We start from the raw sequence: 19680 nt of genomic DNA, 5'->3' as shown, positions 1-19680 counted from the left end.
ATGATGCCCAAGTTTACATTTTGGTTATATCTGGCCTTCCATGAATGGCAATGAGGGTCAGGAACACACTTTTGTTTGGTCTCACGGTCCTAGCTGTCCTTGGCTGCCAGGTCTGTGAGAGATACATTACTTTGGAAGCTAAAACCCATTAGCTACAGAAAGAAAATTAGCTTAAGCTGTAAATACACACTAAAAATGAAAAAAAAAAAAAAAACTTTGAGGTGTAATTTTTTTAACATCTACTTAAGAGTATACTACTTCTGGGCGCCTGGGTGGCTCAGTGGGTTAAGCCGCTGCCTTCGGCTCAGATCATGATCTCAGGGTCCTGGGATCGAGGCCCGCATCGGGCTCTCTGCTCAGCGGGGAGCCTGCTTCCTCCTCTCTCTCTCTCTGACTGCCTCTCTGTCTACTTGTGATCTCTCTCTGTCAAATAAATAAAAAATCTTAAAAAAAAAAAAAAGAGTATACTACTTCTATGCATTCATTTAGCTACATGTTATATTTACAATATATATTTATGTATTATGATATATTTATATCACTGAGTTTTTTGGTAAAAGAAGCAAACACTCTCACATTTTATCCAAATCACTACAAATAACAAAAAGAATTCAAAGCCATCTGATGTCATTGTAGACATCCAGTATGCAAGTGGATATTTATAACCATGATTTTATTTTCTAAAAATCAGAAGGCTAAGCAACTATCTTAGATAAACAATATCCCATGATATCATGCCCTGATCTCTAGAGCTTAACGACAAATTCACCTTAGCATGAGGAACTAATTTTTGTTACCATTCTTATTTAATACCACTTTGGTATGAACTAACTCCATTAAAAGACTTCTATGTAACCTCAGTACCGAAAGATTTCAATACCATCAATACCACCATTCTCCACCTCCAAAGAGAGCAAGAGAGGAAAAATGCTAACTTTCAATTCTTTTAAAACAAACAAAATACAAATAATGTAGGAACCGAAAGATTTAGTTCCCACTTACCTCACAACTTTAAATATTGAGAACTGTTTCTGTAGTTTAAAACTAATTTCTGAATAAAGACTCAAAATTACTTTTCTGACCCAGAAAAACTGCATGTTTCCCATAAAGGCTGGAAGGTAATTTTGTCAGCTTCAATTAAAATAGCCAATCAACATTCAAGTAGGTTTAAAATTTCAAAATGTTCTCACCTCTATTATTGCTTTCATAACCAATCCAGCTCCCTTTATGATTGCCATGGAAGGATGCTTTAAAATAGGGGAAAAAAGAATTAAAGAATAAAAGAATTTTATTGCAACATATTAGCTATTGCTTTTAAGGAGGATATACAATTTTATCAGCCATTAAAATTAGTAAAGGCTACATCTCAAAGTCAGATCACAGTCTGGTTAAAAGTTTTAGATATTCTGGGGCACCTCGGTAGCTCAGTGGGTTAAGCCTCTGCCTTCGGCTCAGGTTATGATCTCAGGGTCCTGGGATTGAGCCCTACATCAGGCTCTCTGCTCAGCAGGGAGCCTGCCTCCCCCTCTCTCTGCTAGCCTCTTTGCCTACTTGTGATCTCTCTCCGTCTAAAACATAAATAAATAAAAATCTTTAAAAAAAAAATTTAGGTATTCTTATAATATAGCTTTCAGAATAATTAAAACATTAGCAGGAAACTGCTGGCACTTTTTTGAATAATTAGTTATCTGAATGATAAGTATCAAACAGTAATGATGTAAAATAATACAAACTAATGTTTACAAAACAAATGAAGATAAAATAAAAATATAAGCAACATATAGAAACATCACATGTACATAATAAATACTATAGTATTATATAAAATAACACTGTTTTCAGCTATTTATAAATAGCCCTATTTGGGGGGAATTTATAAAGAAAAGGGTACTCTGGGCCTATCAGAAAATAAGTTTTTCACTACTTCTGAGAAAAGATAGGCAATAGGGTCAAAACAGTGGTCAAAAACCATCAACAAAGTTTTACATGAAATACCAAGAAATCTGTGGAATTAAATAACCTTAAGATGACAATGTTTTAGGCTGTATTCATCAGCATTACTATGGAAGCACACATCCTTTATTTATTTTTTTTTTGAAGTTTTTATTTATTACTTATTTGACACACACAGCCAGAGAGGGAACACAGGCAAGAGGAATGGGAGAAGCAGGCTTGGGATCATGACCCGAGCTGAAGGCCTAACAACAGAGCCACCCAGATGCCCACACATCCCGTATTTTAAAACCAAACTGACCCAAAAAGTAGTTTTCTGATAAGAAAGATACAAGCTCTCACCTGAAAAAGCTTAAAGAGAGTTCTTCCATTGGATGCTACCATCTCTAAGAGCATATCGAACTGCTGTCCTTCAGTTGTCTCACTATATGGAGCACAGAGGGCAAAAGTAAGGAAGTCCAAGAGTGAACTAATAACTAGGGCACCAGTCCCATGATCCTGAAACAAAGTAACATACTGCCTTAGGACAAAGAAATTCAAGTAAAACACAGCAATAATGTGCTTCTGTTACCCTATCAGTTAAACAGTAAATCCACTGCTTACCATATCTCAAAAGGAAAATAATTAAAATTTGGTCAAATTTCAAGAAAATAACCAAGACTCCTCAAATACACATAACTAAGGTTAATATGTTTAGTATTTATATAAAAAGCAATCTTTGACAACATTTAAACAACTCCAACAATTTGCTCCTTCTAAATCTATAGGTTGCCCATCTCCAAAGCTGTTAGCAATGACTGAGGGGCTGATTTGGCGCTTTTTTTTTTTTTTTTTTTAAAGAGCAGTTTATTTTATTTTTTACATAAGAAAAAGAAAAAAATCTAAAGTCTTTGCAACTTATTTTTCCCAGATAAATGGAGATAGTCCTAAAACAGAATATTTTACTATTAGCAAATGACCAAGCTAACCAAACTTGTACAATCAATACTGACCAAAGTTGGGAGCTGCAATTAAAAAAAAAAAAAAACCTGCCAAACTGCACGTCTAGAATACCTTTCAGTAATGTATGGTATCTCTCATTAAGACAAATTTAATTACAACTTACCACATGGGAATTAAATTTTTCCAGTAAGTTTTCCAGAAACTTCTTTGAAGAGAGAAGCGAAGCTTTGTTCAGCTGTTCTTGTCTTAAGTCATAGTCATCATGCATGGGCTATTGATTAAAAATAGTGATAATTCATGAGCAGGCCCACATATTGGCATCATGTGCAAGTCATTTATAGAGTATTCATTAAATAATAAAAGAATTAAAAACCACAGCCTTTAAAGTTGAAGGCAGAAAGGAAACTCATGATAAGACAAGCAGGCAAAGTGAGATTCCCCCAGAGTCTAATGAGGCTTCATAGACACTGTGCCCAGCAAGTACCCATAGAGAGTACTGCACAAGGTACTCTCCTGAAAGTCACAAGTCTCCTTCTTAAAACGCAAGTGACACCCATTTCCTCTCCCCCAATTTTATAATTTAAATTTGAAATGATAAGATAAAACTTAGCATTTATTTATTTTTTTTAAGTGTTTAAAAACAGGTACTAAAATGAGCAGCAAATACTTCTTTGTCTTTTCTGAATGGTAGAATAAATGAGAATGGGAAAAACATTCCAGTATGATGGTTAGGAGTAAAGATTCAATCCTAACTTTGCTACTGACCACAGCTGACCTCTAAGGTTAAGGTTAAGCTGCTTCAGCTCTAAGTTTTACTTTCCTCAGCCATCCAAGTGAGATTAATAGTACTTCGCTCATAGGACTATTATGAAGCTTAAATGAGATAATTTGTATAAAATATATAGCCAAAATCTAGTATGTAATGAGAGCTCAATGTATTTGTTTCACACTATGGTATTTTATTATCCAGTTACCCAACTAGTTCCTTTTTTTAAAAGATTTATTTATTTACTGGGGCTCCTGGATGGCTCTGTAGGTTAAGCGGCTCCCTTTGGCTCAGGTTATGATCTCAGGAGTCCTGGGATTGAGCCCCACATCCAGGCCGTTGCTCAGTGTGGAGTCTGCTTCTCCCTCTCCGCTTGCCCTTCCCCTCACTGTCCTCGCTCACTCTCTTTCACTCTCTCTCAGATAGTCCTGGGAAGCATGTGCTGAGGAGGGGCAGAGAGAGAGGGAATCTCTCATTAGTCCAAGCTCAGAGCCGAGATAGACAAGGGGCTCAATCTTACGACCCTGAAACCACAACCTGAGCAGAAACCAAGAGTCAGATGCTCAAACCAACTGTGCCACTCAAGCACCCCATCCCAGAATTCTTTCAATGGAATTATTAGGAATTATTAGTAAAGATAATAATTATTTATTAATAATTTATTAGTAAAGATAGTAAAACTGACTTTTGCGTAAAAATGCAAGGTTTTATCCAAGTGATTACTTAGGTTTTATTCTATACCACTAAACTTGCCTGAACCACTTTAGTCCCATATGCTAAATACAACATTAAAGTAAATCAGGAATTTCAAAGTTGCTTTTCCTATATAAGCTGTCACCAAGTTACTTTACCCTCAGCTTTCAAATTTCTTTACCCCATCCTACCTCAGCATCTTGCTTCTTACATATTTGGTCCACCTGTCTCTAACTTTATCTCTAATAGAGTCTCCACGTAACATCTGTGAGCTTTTGGAAGTTCAAACCTAGTATTACTGATTCCCTGATGAAAAACCTTTCCGCTATTCCTTACTAAAGGATACAAATCTAGCTTCTTTGTCTGATACAAAAGGCTTCTGATAACTGCATCTCTGCATACATCTCTAGCTGTACTCCTAATCCCACACACTTCCATACAAGCTTTATGATCTAGCCAATTATTTGCTTCCTCCCCAACATGCCTTTGCATATGCTATCCCCTTTTCCCAGGAAATCCTTCTCATAGAGGGAAAATACCTGCCTATGCTTCAAGCTTCAGATAATTTGTAACATCTGAAAGACTGGCCTCGAATCTTTTGTCTTCCCCTCACCACAAACCAAAAACACTAAGTGCTGCCTTTTTAGGGATCCCATAGGCCCAGATACTTTAGATTATACACATATGCCCACCCTACTGGACTGTCAGCAATTTCAAGAAAAGAACAAACTCTGTATTTCTAGTAGATAGCACAGTGCCTGGTTTATAAAATGTGCTAAACAAACGTTTACCTGAATAAATAAACTGCCAAGAGAGCAATTTAGGAAATACAGAAACATTGAATTGAATTGCTACAATGAAAATCTGGGTTTGCGGAAATTTAAAACATCAATCAACTTAAGAAAAACCAGTCTCCCTTTAAAAAACACTACTTACACACATGAGGGCACAGAGCATATCAACAGCTGCATGGATTACTCCATTGTTGCTCCTCTTGAGTGCTTTTACCACCTTCACTCCTAGACGCTCCCGAAACCTGTGGAAAACAAAACAAGAAAAAAAAAGCATATAATAGCAATATCAGAGCATTATTTTATTATTAAAATGTAACATAATAAGTCCTCTTGAGTTTCTATTGCATTCAGCAAGTACGGATTTTAAATTACACCTCTAGAACCTATCAGTTCCCGTAACAGTTTTTTCCTTTGAGGGCGAAGATTTTTTTTTTCAAGTTAATTAAAACTAAAAGGGATTTGGGGGCACCTGGGTGGTGTAATCAGTTAAGTTTCCAAGTCTTGTTTTCCGCTGGGATCATGATCTCAGTGGTGTGAGATGGAGCCCCACGTTGGGTTCCGTGCTGAGCAAGGAGACTTAAGACTCTCTTTCCCTCTGCCCCTCTCAAGTAAATAAATCTTTTTTTTTTTTTTTAAGATTTTATTTATTTGTTTGACAGAGAGAGTGAGCGAGCACAAGCAGGGAGAGAGAAGCAGGCTTTCCACTGAGCAGGGAGCCCTATGTGGGGCTTGCTCCTAGGACCCTACCTGAGCCACAGTCAGACGCTTAACCCACTGAGCTACCCAAGCACCCCTCAAATAAATGAATCTTTGAAAACAAAAACAAACCACTTAACGGGCTTTAACTTCCTATTCAAAGTCATTAAAAAAAAAAGTCAGTATGGGGCACCTGGGTGGCAGGCTCCACGCTCAGCAGGGAGTCTACTTCTCTCTCTCGCTCTCTCTCTCTCTCCCTCCTTCTGCCCCTCCCCCTCCCTCATGCTCACAGGAGTGTGCTCCTCTCTAATAAATAAAATCTTAAAAACAAACAAGTCAGTACATTGCAGGTATGTAGGAGACAACAGTCACAACCCTCAGTTCCACTCACCCTCATTTATTTATGAATAAAAACTATTGTATCATTATTTGATATCAGTTTTAGACAGATGTAACAAGATAAAACTGTTAATTATCTGCTACTTTGAGTTGTTTGTATTCTCTACAAGACGTTCAAAGACAACTTACTTTGGAAGCTGAGTAAAGGCCAGAAAACCAGCTTTGGAAGCCACAAGCCTCCTCACAGCCTGGAACTGACTCTCAAGTTCTGCATTCGAAGCAACAACATCTCCCTCTTGCGACAGTAAAGCTGTTATGGCATTATTGATCAGTTTTTCTTTGTTTTCTGAGAAGAGACCCTAGGTAAGAGAAGAATGTTTCAAAAAGTTTCCACTCCTGAAGTTAATGACAATGAACAAATTGTAACACAATTTATCTTACATCCTGCGTTACTGCATGCAGAACTCCACTATACGAAATATTAGCGTTGAACCTGAATACAGCATCCGCAAAGTTGCCATCTGTAAGATGAAAAGGTTCAAAAAGATTTAGAGGTTTGCATTCCTAATTTTTAAATTATTAAGGAGATGGATGGAAATGCAATTATACTTAGATCAATACTTACTTGGAGGTGTGGCTAAAAATCTGAGATGAAGGCTCTCTACCTCCTCATCAACAGGCATGCTGAGTAACCCCCATCGCTGACCTTTATGAGTTGGTGTCATTTTTACACAAACATCTCTGTTACCAGAGGCTCTTACTCCATCCAGCAAACTTGCTAATAAAGAATCTCTAAGCAAGGTAAAAAAAATAAACAGGCTTTAGGACTGATAATTAAGGGTAATTTTGATTCAGAATATAGCATAGGCCCTTTAGCAGGTAACCTACTCAGGAAGAGCTCAGGAGGGTACAAGGACTTTAAGAGAAAGCCTGGAATTCTGCTACTAGCTCTGTTCTTTGTTGTCACATACCTTGTACAAGTTACTTAAGCACTATGAATGTAACACTTTTGGGTTTTTTTCTTTAAGATTTTTTTAAACAGTTTTACTGAGGCATAACTTACAAATCAAAAATTCAACCAATTAAAATGTACAGTTTAAGAATTCTTAGTGAATTTATATAGCTGTGCCTTCCAATTTTGGTACACTTCCCCAACCCCCCAAAATTCCCGTACCCATGCGCAAAAAACAACCCAGTCCCAGGCAACCACTTATTTTCTATCTCTATGGTTTTGTTTTTAAGTAACTTCATCAAGAGAATGAAAAGGCAAGCCACAGTCTACGAGAAAATATTTACAAAAACCATATCCGATAATGGACTGTTATCTAAAATACACATATAACTCCTAAAGGTCAACAATAAGAAAACCAACTCAATTAAAAAGTGATCAGAAGGGGTGCCTGGGTGACTCAGTGGGTTAAAGCCTCTGCCTTTGACTCAGATCATGATTCCAGGGTCCTGGGATTGAGCCCCGCATTGGGCTCTCTGCTCAATGGGAAGCCTGCTTCCTCCTCTCTCTCGCCTACTTGTAATCTCTCTGTCAAAAAAATAAAATCTTTAAAAAAAAAAAAAAAAGTGATCAGAAGTCCTTAACAGACACCTCACCAAAGAAGATACACAGATGGCAAATAAACATATGAAAAGATAACACAGTTATCAGGGAAATGCAACTGAAACAACAACAAAAGCCCCACACACCTATTAGAATGACCAAAACTGAACACTAATAATATCAAATACTGGGGAGGATCTGGAGCAACAGGAACCCTCATTCACTGCTGCTTGGAGTACAAAATGACACAGCCACTTTTGGAAGACAGTTGGCAGTTTCTAACAGAACTCAACATCCTCTCAGCATATGATCCAGTGATCACACTACTTAGTATTTACACAAAGTATAGGTGCTGCCGAAGCAAGCACAGTATTTACACAAAGGATGAAAACTTCCATCCACATAAAATCTGCACACAGTTGTTTACTACAGCTTTATTCCTAACTACCCAAACTTGGAAGCAACCAAGAGGTCAAATGGATAGATAAACCATGGCCACGTCTAGACAATGGAATATTACTAAGTATTAAAAAGAAATGAGCTATCCGGCCATGAAAAGAGGAGGAGGAAATGAAAGAAGCCAGTCTGAAAAGGTCACATACTATACAATTCTGACTAGGAGACTGTGGAAGAAGCAACTCTGGAGACAGTAAAAAGATGAGTGGCTGTCAATATTTAGGGAGGAATGACAGATGAAATCAGTGGAGTGGCATTATTACTGCTGGAGAGGATCCCTGGAGATTTTTAGGGCAGTGAATATAGTCTGTGTGATACTATAATGATGGACAAATGTCATTAAACATTTGTTCAAACTTGGAGGTCCATCAGTTTTAACAAATATATCACTCTGGAACAGGATGTTGGTAATGGGAGAGGCTATACCTAGTTAGCAGGCAGGGCAGTAGAGTATAAGAGGTATAGGAAACAAATCTCTATACCATCTGCTCGATATTGCTGTGAACCTAAAATACTCCAAAAAAAAAGAAAAAGTCTATTAAAAAGTCCATATAAACGGAATCATATAATGTATCGCCTTATATGTCTTGCTTATTTTATATATCATGCATTTTTAAGGTTCATCCTTTTTATGGCTGAGGAATATTTCACTGTATGGATAATCAACATTTTAGCCTATTTGTTCACCAGGTGATGTATATAACAACTGTCTCTAGTTATGGCTATTATGAGTGATGTTATTATAAACATTCACATGTAAGTTTGTATGTGGGCATATATTTTTATTTCTCTTGGGGTAGATGTTATTTCTCTTGGAGTGGAACTGACATAGGGTCATATGATAATTATATGTTTAAGAAGCTGCCAAACTGTTTTTCAAACAGTTTAAAATTTTATATCCTCACCAGCAACATATGAGAATCCATGTGCTTGCCAACAATTGACACTGCCAGTCTTTTTGATGTTATCCATTTTAGTGTACATGTAATGGTTTTAATTTTCCCTAATGAATCACGATCTTGTCATGTGTTTATTTACCATTCAAGTATCTTCTCTGATAAAGTAGGTGTCTATTTGAATTTTTTTGCCCATTTATTACTTGTTTTTTAGTACTGAATTAAGAGTTCTTTAAATATTCTAGAAACAAGACTTTAACTAGCTATATGTTTTCCAAATTTTTTCTTCCTCTGTCTTGTCTTTTCCTCTTCTCAATTAGGTCAAAGTTTTCAATTTTGACAAAGTATGATTAATCAGACTTTTATAATTGTGTTTATGGTGTTTCTGGTATTATATCTAAGGAATCTTTTCCCAATCCAAAGTCACAAAGAAATTGCTTTACTTTCTGCAGACAGACTTTATTGGGAAAAATAGCATCTTCTTCCTAGGGATCAGAATTAAACAATGTAGTATACATAAAGCACATGACAAACTGTAAATGTTGAGATACCTTCCTCTGATTAGAACATGTGCACTATTCTTCCCCCCCCACCCCAGATGTTCTCTTCCTTGAATTCAGGACAGGAAAAAATACGACCTTTTGCTTAGAATGCCATTTTTGTTGAACTTAGATCAAAAGCCTTCCAAGGTAAGAAACAAGTTACTGGGCATACACTCCAGGAAGTAAAAATACTCCAATAAGGCCGTATTGCAGACAGGGGCAAAATGCACTGCAACTGTTTCAACTATCTTTTAAAAAAAGATTCAGTCTCAATCTATTCACAACAGCATAAAAGAACTTCCTGGAATGTAAAAACTACCAAACCCATGACAATGGCTCAGTATAGAAGGGAGATCAAGTCATCACAGTAGAATAGCTATAAGTGGTTTATCTTCCAGGAGGAGTTTATGAGCTATGGCATCTCACAGATTTTCATGGCAACAGCCAAGTCACAGTAATATAAAATAAATTAGGCACATTCCACTGGAAAATCAGTAACTAGCCTACTGATGCAACTTAAAAAAAAATCTAACTTTTAATTTGCTGCTGTTATCCAAACAATTTAACAATGAAAGTGAGAGATGCTATTTTAAAATACCTTAAAAGTACAAATTATAGAAACACATTTTATTTTCATCATTCTATTTAAAATCAAATCACCATTTTTATTCTCTAGAAATTTGAAAACTGAATGAAATTCATTTTTTTTTTTTAAAGATTTTATTTATTTATTTGACAGAGAGAAATCACAAGTAGGCAGAGAGACAGGCAGAGGGGGAGGAAGCAGGCTCTCTGACTCCGGCCTTAATCCCAGGACCCTGAAATCATGACCTGAGCCGAAGGCAGAGGCTTAACCCACTGAGCCACCCAGGCGCCCTAAAGTTCACTGTCAACATGCAACATAATAATATTGTCTTTTCCTAAGTTATAGGATTTCAAAGTTCTAGATTATAAATCTTTGCTCCTCTTCTCTGATGGAGGACTTTGCCTTGCATATACTAGGATCTCAAAAGCTCGATGAATTAAAGAAAAAAAAATACCTTTCTGTTGAAGAATATTTCCGTATTTGCCCTTTTATAAATTCAATGGTAAAAACTTGTGGATTTTCTGAGTCACAAACCAATGCAAATACCTAATGAAAACAAAAACCAAGTTCAACAAAAGATGTTTAGTTTTACGGCATTTCCTTAGAAGAACTACACACCATCATTTTAGCTTACAAAAGTCAATATTTAAAAACTGTTTATAGTATCAGAACTTAAGAACTGCTTAAAAGTCTCATGCAAATTTTCATATAATTGTTGAATAAAAAGTTCCATTTATTCTATATCTCGAAAATAAATTTTATAATATTCATTGTTCTAAGTACAAATATAATAATGTGAAGAAAGATTTTCATTTTCCATTCTTTAAGCATTAAAAATGTTAAAATAGAAAATAATTCTAATTTACCAATAGGAAGAAATCTCATAGGCTAATAACGCCAAACTTACTTCTCCTAAAGGTTTCAAAGTCGCAATGTTATAGGTTGCTGGATCACGTTCTACTAGACTTGTCTCTGTAAGGGCTAGAACTCGTTTTACAGGTTCCTTCAAACAAAATTGAAATACATTAGACAGTCATTGAAGAAAAATGTCAAAAGCAGATGAACAAATTTTTGTTTTTAACACAGCATCTTACCGAATGTCTAGGTGATATTTTTTGGACAATAAACTCTGCTAAAGATGTGATGGATTCATCAGTGCTGTATTTTCCAAAACGAAGATTCAAATATTGCTCAAATTCTAAAGGTTCTTTTCTGATGCGCAGTGAAATACCTATGTAGTTGCCAGCATGATCTATTGCACTTTTGATAATTTCTTCTCTTTGCTCTGATGCAAATAAATGCTGCACAAATTTTGAAATTTAAAGTCAGGGCTGAAACAACTAAAATGTGACCATTTTGAATCAACTCACAGGAAAGAGACTGAAATAGCAAGTCTAAAGAAAAACAATGGTAGTTGATTTTATCAAAGGTAAATAAGCAGTGTGTTGGTGGGTTTTTTTTTTTTTTTAAGATTTTATTTGTTTATTTATTTATTTAAGAGAGAGAACGAACAAGCAGGCAGAGCAGCAGGCCGAGGGAGGAGAGGGAGAAGGAGGCTCCCCACTGAGTAAGCAAGCAAGATGCAGGGCTTGACTCCAGGACCGTGGGACCATGACCTGAGCACCTAAGGCAGACACTTAACTGACTGACCCACCCAGGGGCCCTGCAGTGTGTTGTCTGAACCACTATCACACTAAGTTAAAATCACAAAGTCTGGGATATAAAGCCTTGCAAATAACTCACTGTAAGGAAATGATCTCATAACTTCTCCAAATCTGATTCCCATCACCACGTAGAAAACAGCATGCTGGAGCCTCCGGAAGAGGTCCAGGGACCCCAGTCAAGTCCAGTGGGGGTAGTGGGTACTACATGGGCAGGATTTCCAATTTCAACAAAAGTAGCTCTGACCTAATATTTTTAATATAGTGCGTTTTCCTGAAAAATTACCTTGAAGAATGCTTAACTGTTTACAAGCCATTGGCCAATGGACGTTACAAATCAACCTCCAGGAGTGTATTTACAAAGCTACTGCTACTTGCATTTGATGGCTGGGCCAGAAACACTGAATGTGCTGCAAAAGACAGGGCAGGAGAGTGCTGTGTAATAAACAATAAACAACTGTCCTGTCCGTAGTACAACAGCTTCCCTGCTGAGAAACAGTGGTTGCAATCATGTTTTAAAACCCGATTTTAGGGGCACCTGGCTGGCTCAGTCAGTGGAGGGGGCAACTCTTGATCTCAGGTTAAGTTCAAGCCCCATGTTGGGTATAAAGTTTATTTAAAATAAATACATAAAATCCTAAAACCTGATTTTATTCCCACCTGCTCAGGATAGTCACTACGTATGCGGAAGGTACCAGATAAAGTTTTGCTGAATGAATCTATCATGGTATCATATTTATAGTGAATTGACTCATTTTAGCTAGCGCCTTTTAAAAGGCAAAGTATGCTTAGAAAGTAGATGATTGAAACTAAAATTGCTTGATGCCATTAAGCAATAAAAAACTGTTGCCAATTGAGGAGTATCAAACAATTCTCATCTTTAACGTTTACCTTATGCATTGTATGGCTTGGCTGAATTACTGTGGTATAGTTGTCCCATCAAGGTCTATAATGCTATATGTAATCCTGTAATTAGATACATTTTCCACGAAGGATTTTTTTTGGGGGGGGAGTACTGCAAGTGGGGAGGAAGGGCTGAGGGGAAGAGAGAGAAAATCTTAAGCAGGCCTCACCCCCAGCACAGAGCCCGATTATGGGTCCGATCTCATGACCCTAAAATCATAACCTAAGCCAAAATCAAGAGTCAGATGCTTAACCACCCAGGCACCCTCATGACCCGTCATCCCCCCACCCCCACTCCACACCCTCCCCAACAAGGAGCCCCCTTCCCCTCCCCCAAGAAGTTAATCATTATAAATTTCGCTGTCCATGGAAGAGGTAAGCCCTTGGACAGCACTTCAACAACTGGCTTTAGGTTGTTCTAGGGTGGGAAGGGGAACTAATTTTCTCTTTGGGCCTTCATCTTGTAGGTCTAGACTCAGAAGTAACAAAATGCCTAGATGTGTGCTCCTAGATGAAGGACACTAGGACATCACCTGGGCAAAGAGCAAAGATGGAAAAAGGTCTGTGACTCTGAAGAGCTAACATATTTTGTATATCAAATAGTTTAGCATCCCTACCCCATTATCACTCCATTTCCCTTCTGTTACCTTATAACCTCTTGTGTATCCACAAGTTCCAGGCTTGCTCTGGCTCTGCTACCCAGAGAAGGATAATTTATCTATACAACACTAAATCTTGGAAGTAGTTGTTCCCAGGCCACTAAGATAGCTACAGAAGTTAAAATTCCCAAGAGGAAGGAATCGTGAGAGTAAGTTCAACTGAGCCTTTCTTGTGCAAACTTTATTCCTTATCTTTGAGATGCAAGGTTTAATTAAAGAAGACAAAATTTTTCTTATTAAAAAAGATGGTCATCAGACGGGCACCTGGGTGGCTCACTGGGTTAAGCCGCTGCCTTCGGCTCAGGTCATGATCTCAGGGTCCTGGGATCGAGTCCCGCATCGGGCTCTCTGCTCAGCAGGGAGCCTGCTTCCTCCTCTCTCTCTCTCTGCCTGCCTCTCTGCCTACTTGTGATCTCTCTCTGTCAAATAAATAAATAAAATCTTTAAAAAAAAAAGATGGTCATCAGAAAAGATGGTCATCATCTATAGCTCAGCTTCTATTACCCATTAACAAATGGGGTCTGAGCATCTTAAGCAGCTTCTACTGTACCACATAATTCACATGTAATTCAGGATTTCAAGACAAGAACATGTAATGAACTCCAAATTTGAAGTTTCAGTAAATATGTAGATTTCAAATTACAAATAACTGGGGAAAGGAGGGGAGACTATAAAAATAAAAAATCCTGAATTACTTTTTCAAAGAAAGCTTAGAATCTTTCAGTTAAGACATTAATACTAATGAAAATAACAACTGTAACTACCACTTATTGAATACTAAGCCACATATTATGCTAAACATTTACGTAAGTTATCTCGCAGGATCCTCAAAAAAAAACCCCCAAAAACAGAAAACAAAAACCTATGACATACATATTACTCTCCCCACTTTTTAAAAATATTTATTTATTTGAGCGAGAGGGAGAGCATGAACACAAGAGGTGTGAGGGTCAGAGGGAGAAGCAGACTCCCTGCTGAGCAGGGAGCCTAGTGCAGGACTTGATCCCAGGTCTCCAGGATCATGACCTGAGCCAAAGGCAAATGCTTAACAAAACTGAGCCACACAGGCGCCCCACTCTCCCACTTTAAAAAGCTCTAAGTTGAGATTCCAGGTCAGGTCTTTTTGGTAACAAAGCCTGTACTCTTAATACCAAACTTCCAGAAAACTCATGTGAATTTTGAAAATGAAGTATAAAAACCCTGCTTTCCTACAAATGGTCATGCCTCTTTTTAAATGACTTTTTAGAAAAAATACTACTTACCAATCTACTAAATCCTCCATAAAGTATACAAAACCCTCCTTGATAATCAGAGAGATCTACAAAGCCTTCAATATTTCTATAGTCATAGGAACAGAGGACTTTGTTGGTTGCAGGATTAATTTGGTCAAAGCCTCCAGGAGTTACTTCTAAAATGACAGGTTTTCTTGTATCACTCCAGTGATGTTTATAGCAGTTATATCTCTAGAGAGAGAAATAATATTACTTTTAGGTTCATATTTAAGCTTACCATACAATAAAGTTACATTTAATGTATCACTCACTGCTAAAACAACCAGAAATCTAAACAATGTTATAAATATTTAGAGCTACCATCCAAATTATTGAAAACATTAATTTCAGCTATTTGGAGGTTTGTATTTAAGTAACAATGTTCACTCAAACTGAAGATACTACATATTTTTTTAAACTAATGAAGGTTTGGGTTACAGTATTTTGTGAAACAATTTTGAGTAAGTCTTATGCAAATCTATGAGGATAAAAAAAGAAAGAAAAGGAAGTCCTAAAAGAAATGTTACTCTGAAAGCTTCATTGGGAATAAAGATTTCAACTTGTGTTGATGGATTCTTTTAATTCAGCTTATATACGGAAAAGAGGTTAAGTCCCGTTTGGGGGAAGTTACAGTGTTCAGTTTAAACAATCTGAGCTGGTTCACTATGCTAATATAGATTTTCTTTCTACATACATAAAAATGCTGATGCCCCAGTTTCACCTTAGGCTCTTCTAATCACACCAATAGAAAGTTAAAAATTTGACTGCACTAGCAAGTAAAATTCCACTTAAGATAATAACATTCCTTTGTAAATTAAAGTACCTAGTATCAGAAATTATTAGAATGGTCAAAATCCATTTACTACCCAGTTTTATCCTTAAAAAAAAAAAATTTAGGTAAGGCTGCTAACCAAAATGTTAATAAAGACAAAATGAGGCAAGGGAAAAGAAACCAAGTGTCAGAGGTGAAATAAATATCCCCCACCCATCCAAAAAGTCCACAAAGTTTTCTACCCAACAATATGACACATGGTCAATTACAGGACTCCTCAGGTAAAAATAAATTGGTTGACTCAGGAGTACAACTATGTCTAATACTGACATGAGAGAAATTCTCTTGTAAAAGTATTCAGAAAAGTGAGTAAGGCATTAAGTAATAAACACTTCCACAACACCCAAACACTAAACCCAGCAATGAGCCTCAGTTTGGCTCATGATCATATGACATAGGTCCCCGGAGCATTATTGATCAATGGCATAATAATGCACATTATAGCTCCATAAAAGGAATTCTGCAGAAAGATAAAGGGCACACATTAACCCAACAATATATTTAGAACCTTGATTCTGAACTAAAGGATGGACCAGTGCCACTTCTCTTCAGAAGGGAAGCCACAAAAATGGTGGTGCTTTTCCAAACTATGCTTGTTTGCATGCCCTAACCCACTCTGCAGGATAGTCTCTATTCCCCCCAGCTGATAATCAACTGTCATAATGAGCTGGGCTGACGGAAACACATCATTATCCCTCTAGACTTGTAGAGGCCGAAAGAGACTTAGAGATCTGCTTTAGAGTACATCTACGGACAACTGAAGACCTGAGGGTCAAATTCAATTTATGCAAAAGTATTTGAGGGCAGAGCATTTAGGGGAAGAAGAGGTGCCATTTATTCCTGATTAAAACTAGGCAGACTGACTTTCAGACAATCTTTTAGAGACACTGTTTCCACCTCAGTTTTGAAAAGTATTAAGTGGCTAAAGTTAACTGATATAAAGGGGAGCTTATAAACAAAATCTAAAAGTACATTTTTGGAAGCAGTTGTTTTCCAAACAGGAAATGGAGGAATATGGAAAACTCAACTGCTAACATAAAGTAATTAAAATAAGCATACCAAATTACAATTTTTTTTTAAAGATTTTATTTATTTGACAGAGATCACAAGTAGGCAGAGCAGCAGGCACAAAGAGGTGGGGAAGCAGGCTCCCTGCTGAGCAGAGAGCCTGATGTGGGGCTCCATCCCAGGACCCTGAGTTCATGTCCTGAGCTGAAGGCAGAGGCTTAACCCACTGAGCCACCCAGGCGCACCCCCAAATTATAATTTATACAAATCTGACTGTGGCTCAAGAGGAACAAGAAACAAGCAGCTTGCCAACTGCCATTAATCTATTTTAAATGGCTCCTGGGCAGCCAGTCAGTTGTTGACTTGACATCAGTGAGGCTTCTGGGATGCTAAAACTAGCAGCAGAACATCCATAGGAAGGATGCGGGCTTAAAAAGACAAGGAAATGATGCTGCCGGCTTCTCAGAATTCAGTTCCTGACTTACTAGAAGCCAGAGCTCTGAACAATACTACCACTTTAGGCATTATTCTGCCCTTCTCCCCGCTATAAAAGCAGTAACTTCTCATGGAAAGAAATTTAGTATTTTAAAGGAGTGAAAAAAGCATAAACTTCCATCTGCCCTCTTTAGAAGTCTCTGATTTAGTTTAAATGCTATTGTAACATGACTAGAAAGCACCTGAGAAAGTTATGAAGATTCTAATAAGCACCTGTGACTTCCCCAAAGCTGCCAGTGCACCACTCAAAGCCTTGAGCAGCCAGATCCAGTGCAAGAATATATGATAGTTTTGATATACCCCAAACTTAAAACCTTAGTATTTCTGAAATAGCAAAATCCTATACCAAACAACTAGTGCATGTTCCAACAGGTATTATCCACAGTGTGATGCTTACTGTTGCTGTTTAGAATATTGAATAAAGAGCACATGAATGGTTATGACACTGGTTTGAACATTCCATAGTTCTGCCTGAAAACTTTTTCTCCAACCATCAACATTAACAATCACAAATCTAATTCCTGTTGGAGTTTCCTGTTAAACTACATTCATCTCTCACACAGTGCCACATTAAATGATGATTCCTTTTTTCCCTTTAGCTTTGCCATAAAAGAAACACACAGCACAGCATAATTTCTGTAATAACAGGCAAAATTAGAATAAAAATAGGTATTAATAATGTTAAATACTTACCCTTCCTGTGATTTTTCCTTCTGAAAAATCAGTTCTAAATCTCTGAAAGAGAAAACATAATCATAGTTTATGACAACAGACTGGTAAGGAAGACTCACAGTTTAGTCCTTTCTATCCAAAACATGTAAAATCTCAACTTGGTAACACTGATATTAAAAAATATTGGATGTTATACATTAAGGCTGTAAAAAATGTGTGTAACTTCACTGAAACACAAAACAGATTAAACAGAACTGCTTTGCCCTGTATACGCTTAAAAAGTCTAAACACTATTAACTATACAGGATTTTTCAGCCTTTCAGTTAGAGAAAGTGAAAGTTTCACAGAATCAAGTTAACAGTCAATAAGAAAAAAGAAGTATGGGAACAAAGGCTCATAACATTAATATCTGTACTTTAATTAGCAATAATCGTGCCTCGGAAAAACCTCATTGGCTACAATACTGCCACTGCGCAAAGCTAATATCTGTACTTTAATGTAACTGTTTCATTAAAAAAAAAAAAAGAACAGAGAAATTTAGCTTACTTATATGGAACTGTTCTTACCAATGCTTCTGTAAGAAGTTCTGTTCTGTGCTCTGTAGAAAATTTTAAAGTTTCTGACTTTTTCCCACTGCCTTTACGAAATGTGAGGTTGAATTCCGTTCCTTGTCCTTTTCCAACAGGACTGATGCTGCAAATGTCTCCATAAGGCCACTAACAAAAAGAAAAATTCTTCCAACTGATGCTAGATTAAATACTATTTTTACTATTTTAATTTCACAAACACTGATTAAATGAGAAAAATCTTACAAAATAATACAGAGGCCTAGAAGATGTTATATCTTACAGTAATTCTGTAACAGATTCTTTTAAAGGCTTTCAGTTATCAGAAACAACAATAAAAATCCCATCTGCATTCCAATTTTAATGATTAATAACATTAATCCAAAGCAATTAATATACTTAAAAGTGAAAAGAAATGAGGAATAAAATTTTATTATTACCTACAGGTCTGTTAAAACAGACAAAAAGGAATCTGTGAAACGTGCCTAATTTAGAATTAAAAATAAGCTAGAATATATTTAAATTTATTTACTATCCATATTCAATGTGGTCTTGCCTTTATAAATAGTAATGCTACTTCCATAACAAGTATTTTTCAACCACTGCAGTGTAACTTAATTTACGTATGCCTTTACTGCAGTTCCAATAGTCTTTAAAATTATAAAGAACTGGTGTAGTGATTTACATAAAAGAGATGGCTACAATCAAAAGCAACATATCAAAAAGTTATACTACTTAGAGCCTAGAAAAACATTTGTCACTAACCTCTTTTATTTACTAATTTTTGGTACATGGCATGAAGTATTGTATTAAGCATATTAATCTCTTTCAAAGTTGACTCTTCTAACCTAAAATACTGATTTCAGGCCAAGGAAATCATGGGTCATTATCTGGCTTTTAAAAATCAAATGAAGTTCAAAAAATGTCTAACAGCTTCTAATATGATTACCTGATTTGTTACTTCTAAAGTATTGGGATTATATGTAGTAATCGCATGGGTTCCAACTGAAAAGACACGCTTATACCTAAAAAGAAAGATAAGTACTTAAATTTAGTCTTAAAATAAAAACAAATTTTATAATAAAATATATGCTATTAACACAAAAGGAACAGTTCAACAAATGGAAATGTATAAGTTGACTAATGCTAACTAAACAAAGCTTGGTTTTATATTCTAAAGTGTTATTAAAAACCTACCCACCACCAATCACTTGACTGTGAACCAGTAAGATCTTTAAGTAGAGAAGTAGGATCTATGCAAGCTTGAGTTGTTAGTATACATGAAGTTAACAACATACTGCCTGAGGACACCAAGATTCTAAATGGAAAAATTCTATTAAAAACAACAACAGCAACACATACTAATTCTTTAAAAATATCCTTTCAACAAAACTGTGA

The 19680-nt window shown here is 36.5% G+C and overlaps 1 protein-coding gene and 1 pseudogene across 2 annotated transcripts in view; both read right to left on the bottom strand.

Moving 5' to 3' along the window:
• The window catches only part of DNAJC13 (DnaJ heat shock protein family (Hsp40) member C13), a 124108-nt gene that overhangs the window by 68475 nt on the left and 35953 nt on the right, over positions 1 to 19680 (bottom strand). For both annotated transcript variants that reach the window (XM_032333156.1, XM_032333163.1), the window contains exons 3-16: positions 19232 to 19307; positions 18283 to 18432; positions 17738 to 17779; positions 14701 to 14901; positions 11310 to 11516; positions 11123 to 11218; positions 10670 to 10761; positions 6809 to 6975; positions 6625 to 6704; positions 6373 to 6542; positions 5291 to 5390; positions 3059 to 3166; positions 2296 to 2451; positions 1191 to 1247 (exon numbers count right to left, since the gene is read on the bottom strand). In XM_032333156.1, coding sequence (XP_032189047.1) covers positions 1191 to 1247; positions 2296 to 2451; positions 3059 to 3166; positions 5291 to 5390; positions 6373 to 6542; positions 6625 to 6704; positions 6809 to 6975; positions 10670 to 10761; positions 11123 to 11218; positions 11310 to 11516; positions 14701 to 14901; positions 17738 to 17779; positions 18283 to 18432; positions 19232 to 19307 — 1702 coding nt within the window. The remainder of the gene's footprint in view (positions 1 to 1190; positions 1248 to 2295; positions 2452 to 3058; positions 3167 to 5290; positions 5391 to 6372; positions 6543 to 6624; positions 6705 to 6808; positions 6976 to 10669; positions 10762 to 11122; positions 11219 to 11309; positions 11517 to 14700; positions 14902 to 17737; positions 17780 to 18282; positions 18433 to 19231; positions 19308 to 19680) is intronic.
• LOC116581123 lies at positions 18034 to 18197 on the bottom strand (annotated as a pseudogene).

Source organism: Mustela erminea, chromosome 1 (genome assembly GCF_009829155.1).
Source record: "Mustela erminea isolate mMusErm1 chromosome 1, mMusErm1.Pri, whole genome shotgun sequence".
NCBI classification, from domain to species: Eukaryota; Metazoa; Chordata; class Mammalia; order Carnivora; family Mustelidae; genus Mustela; species Mustela erminea.
This window is presented reverse-complemented; position numbering and strand designations above follow the sequence as displayed.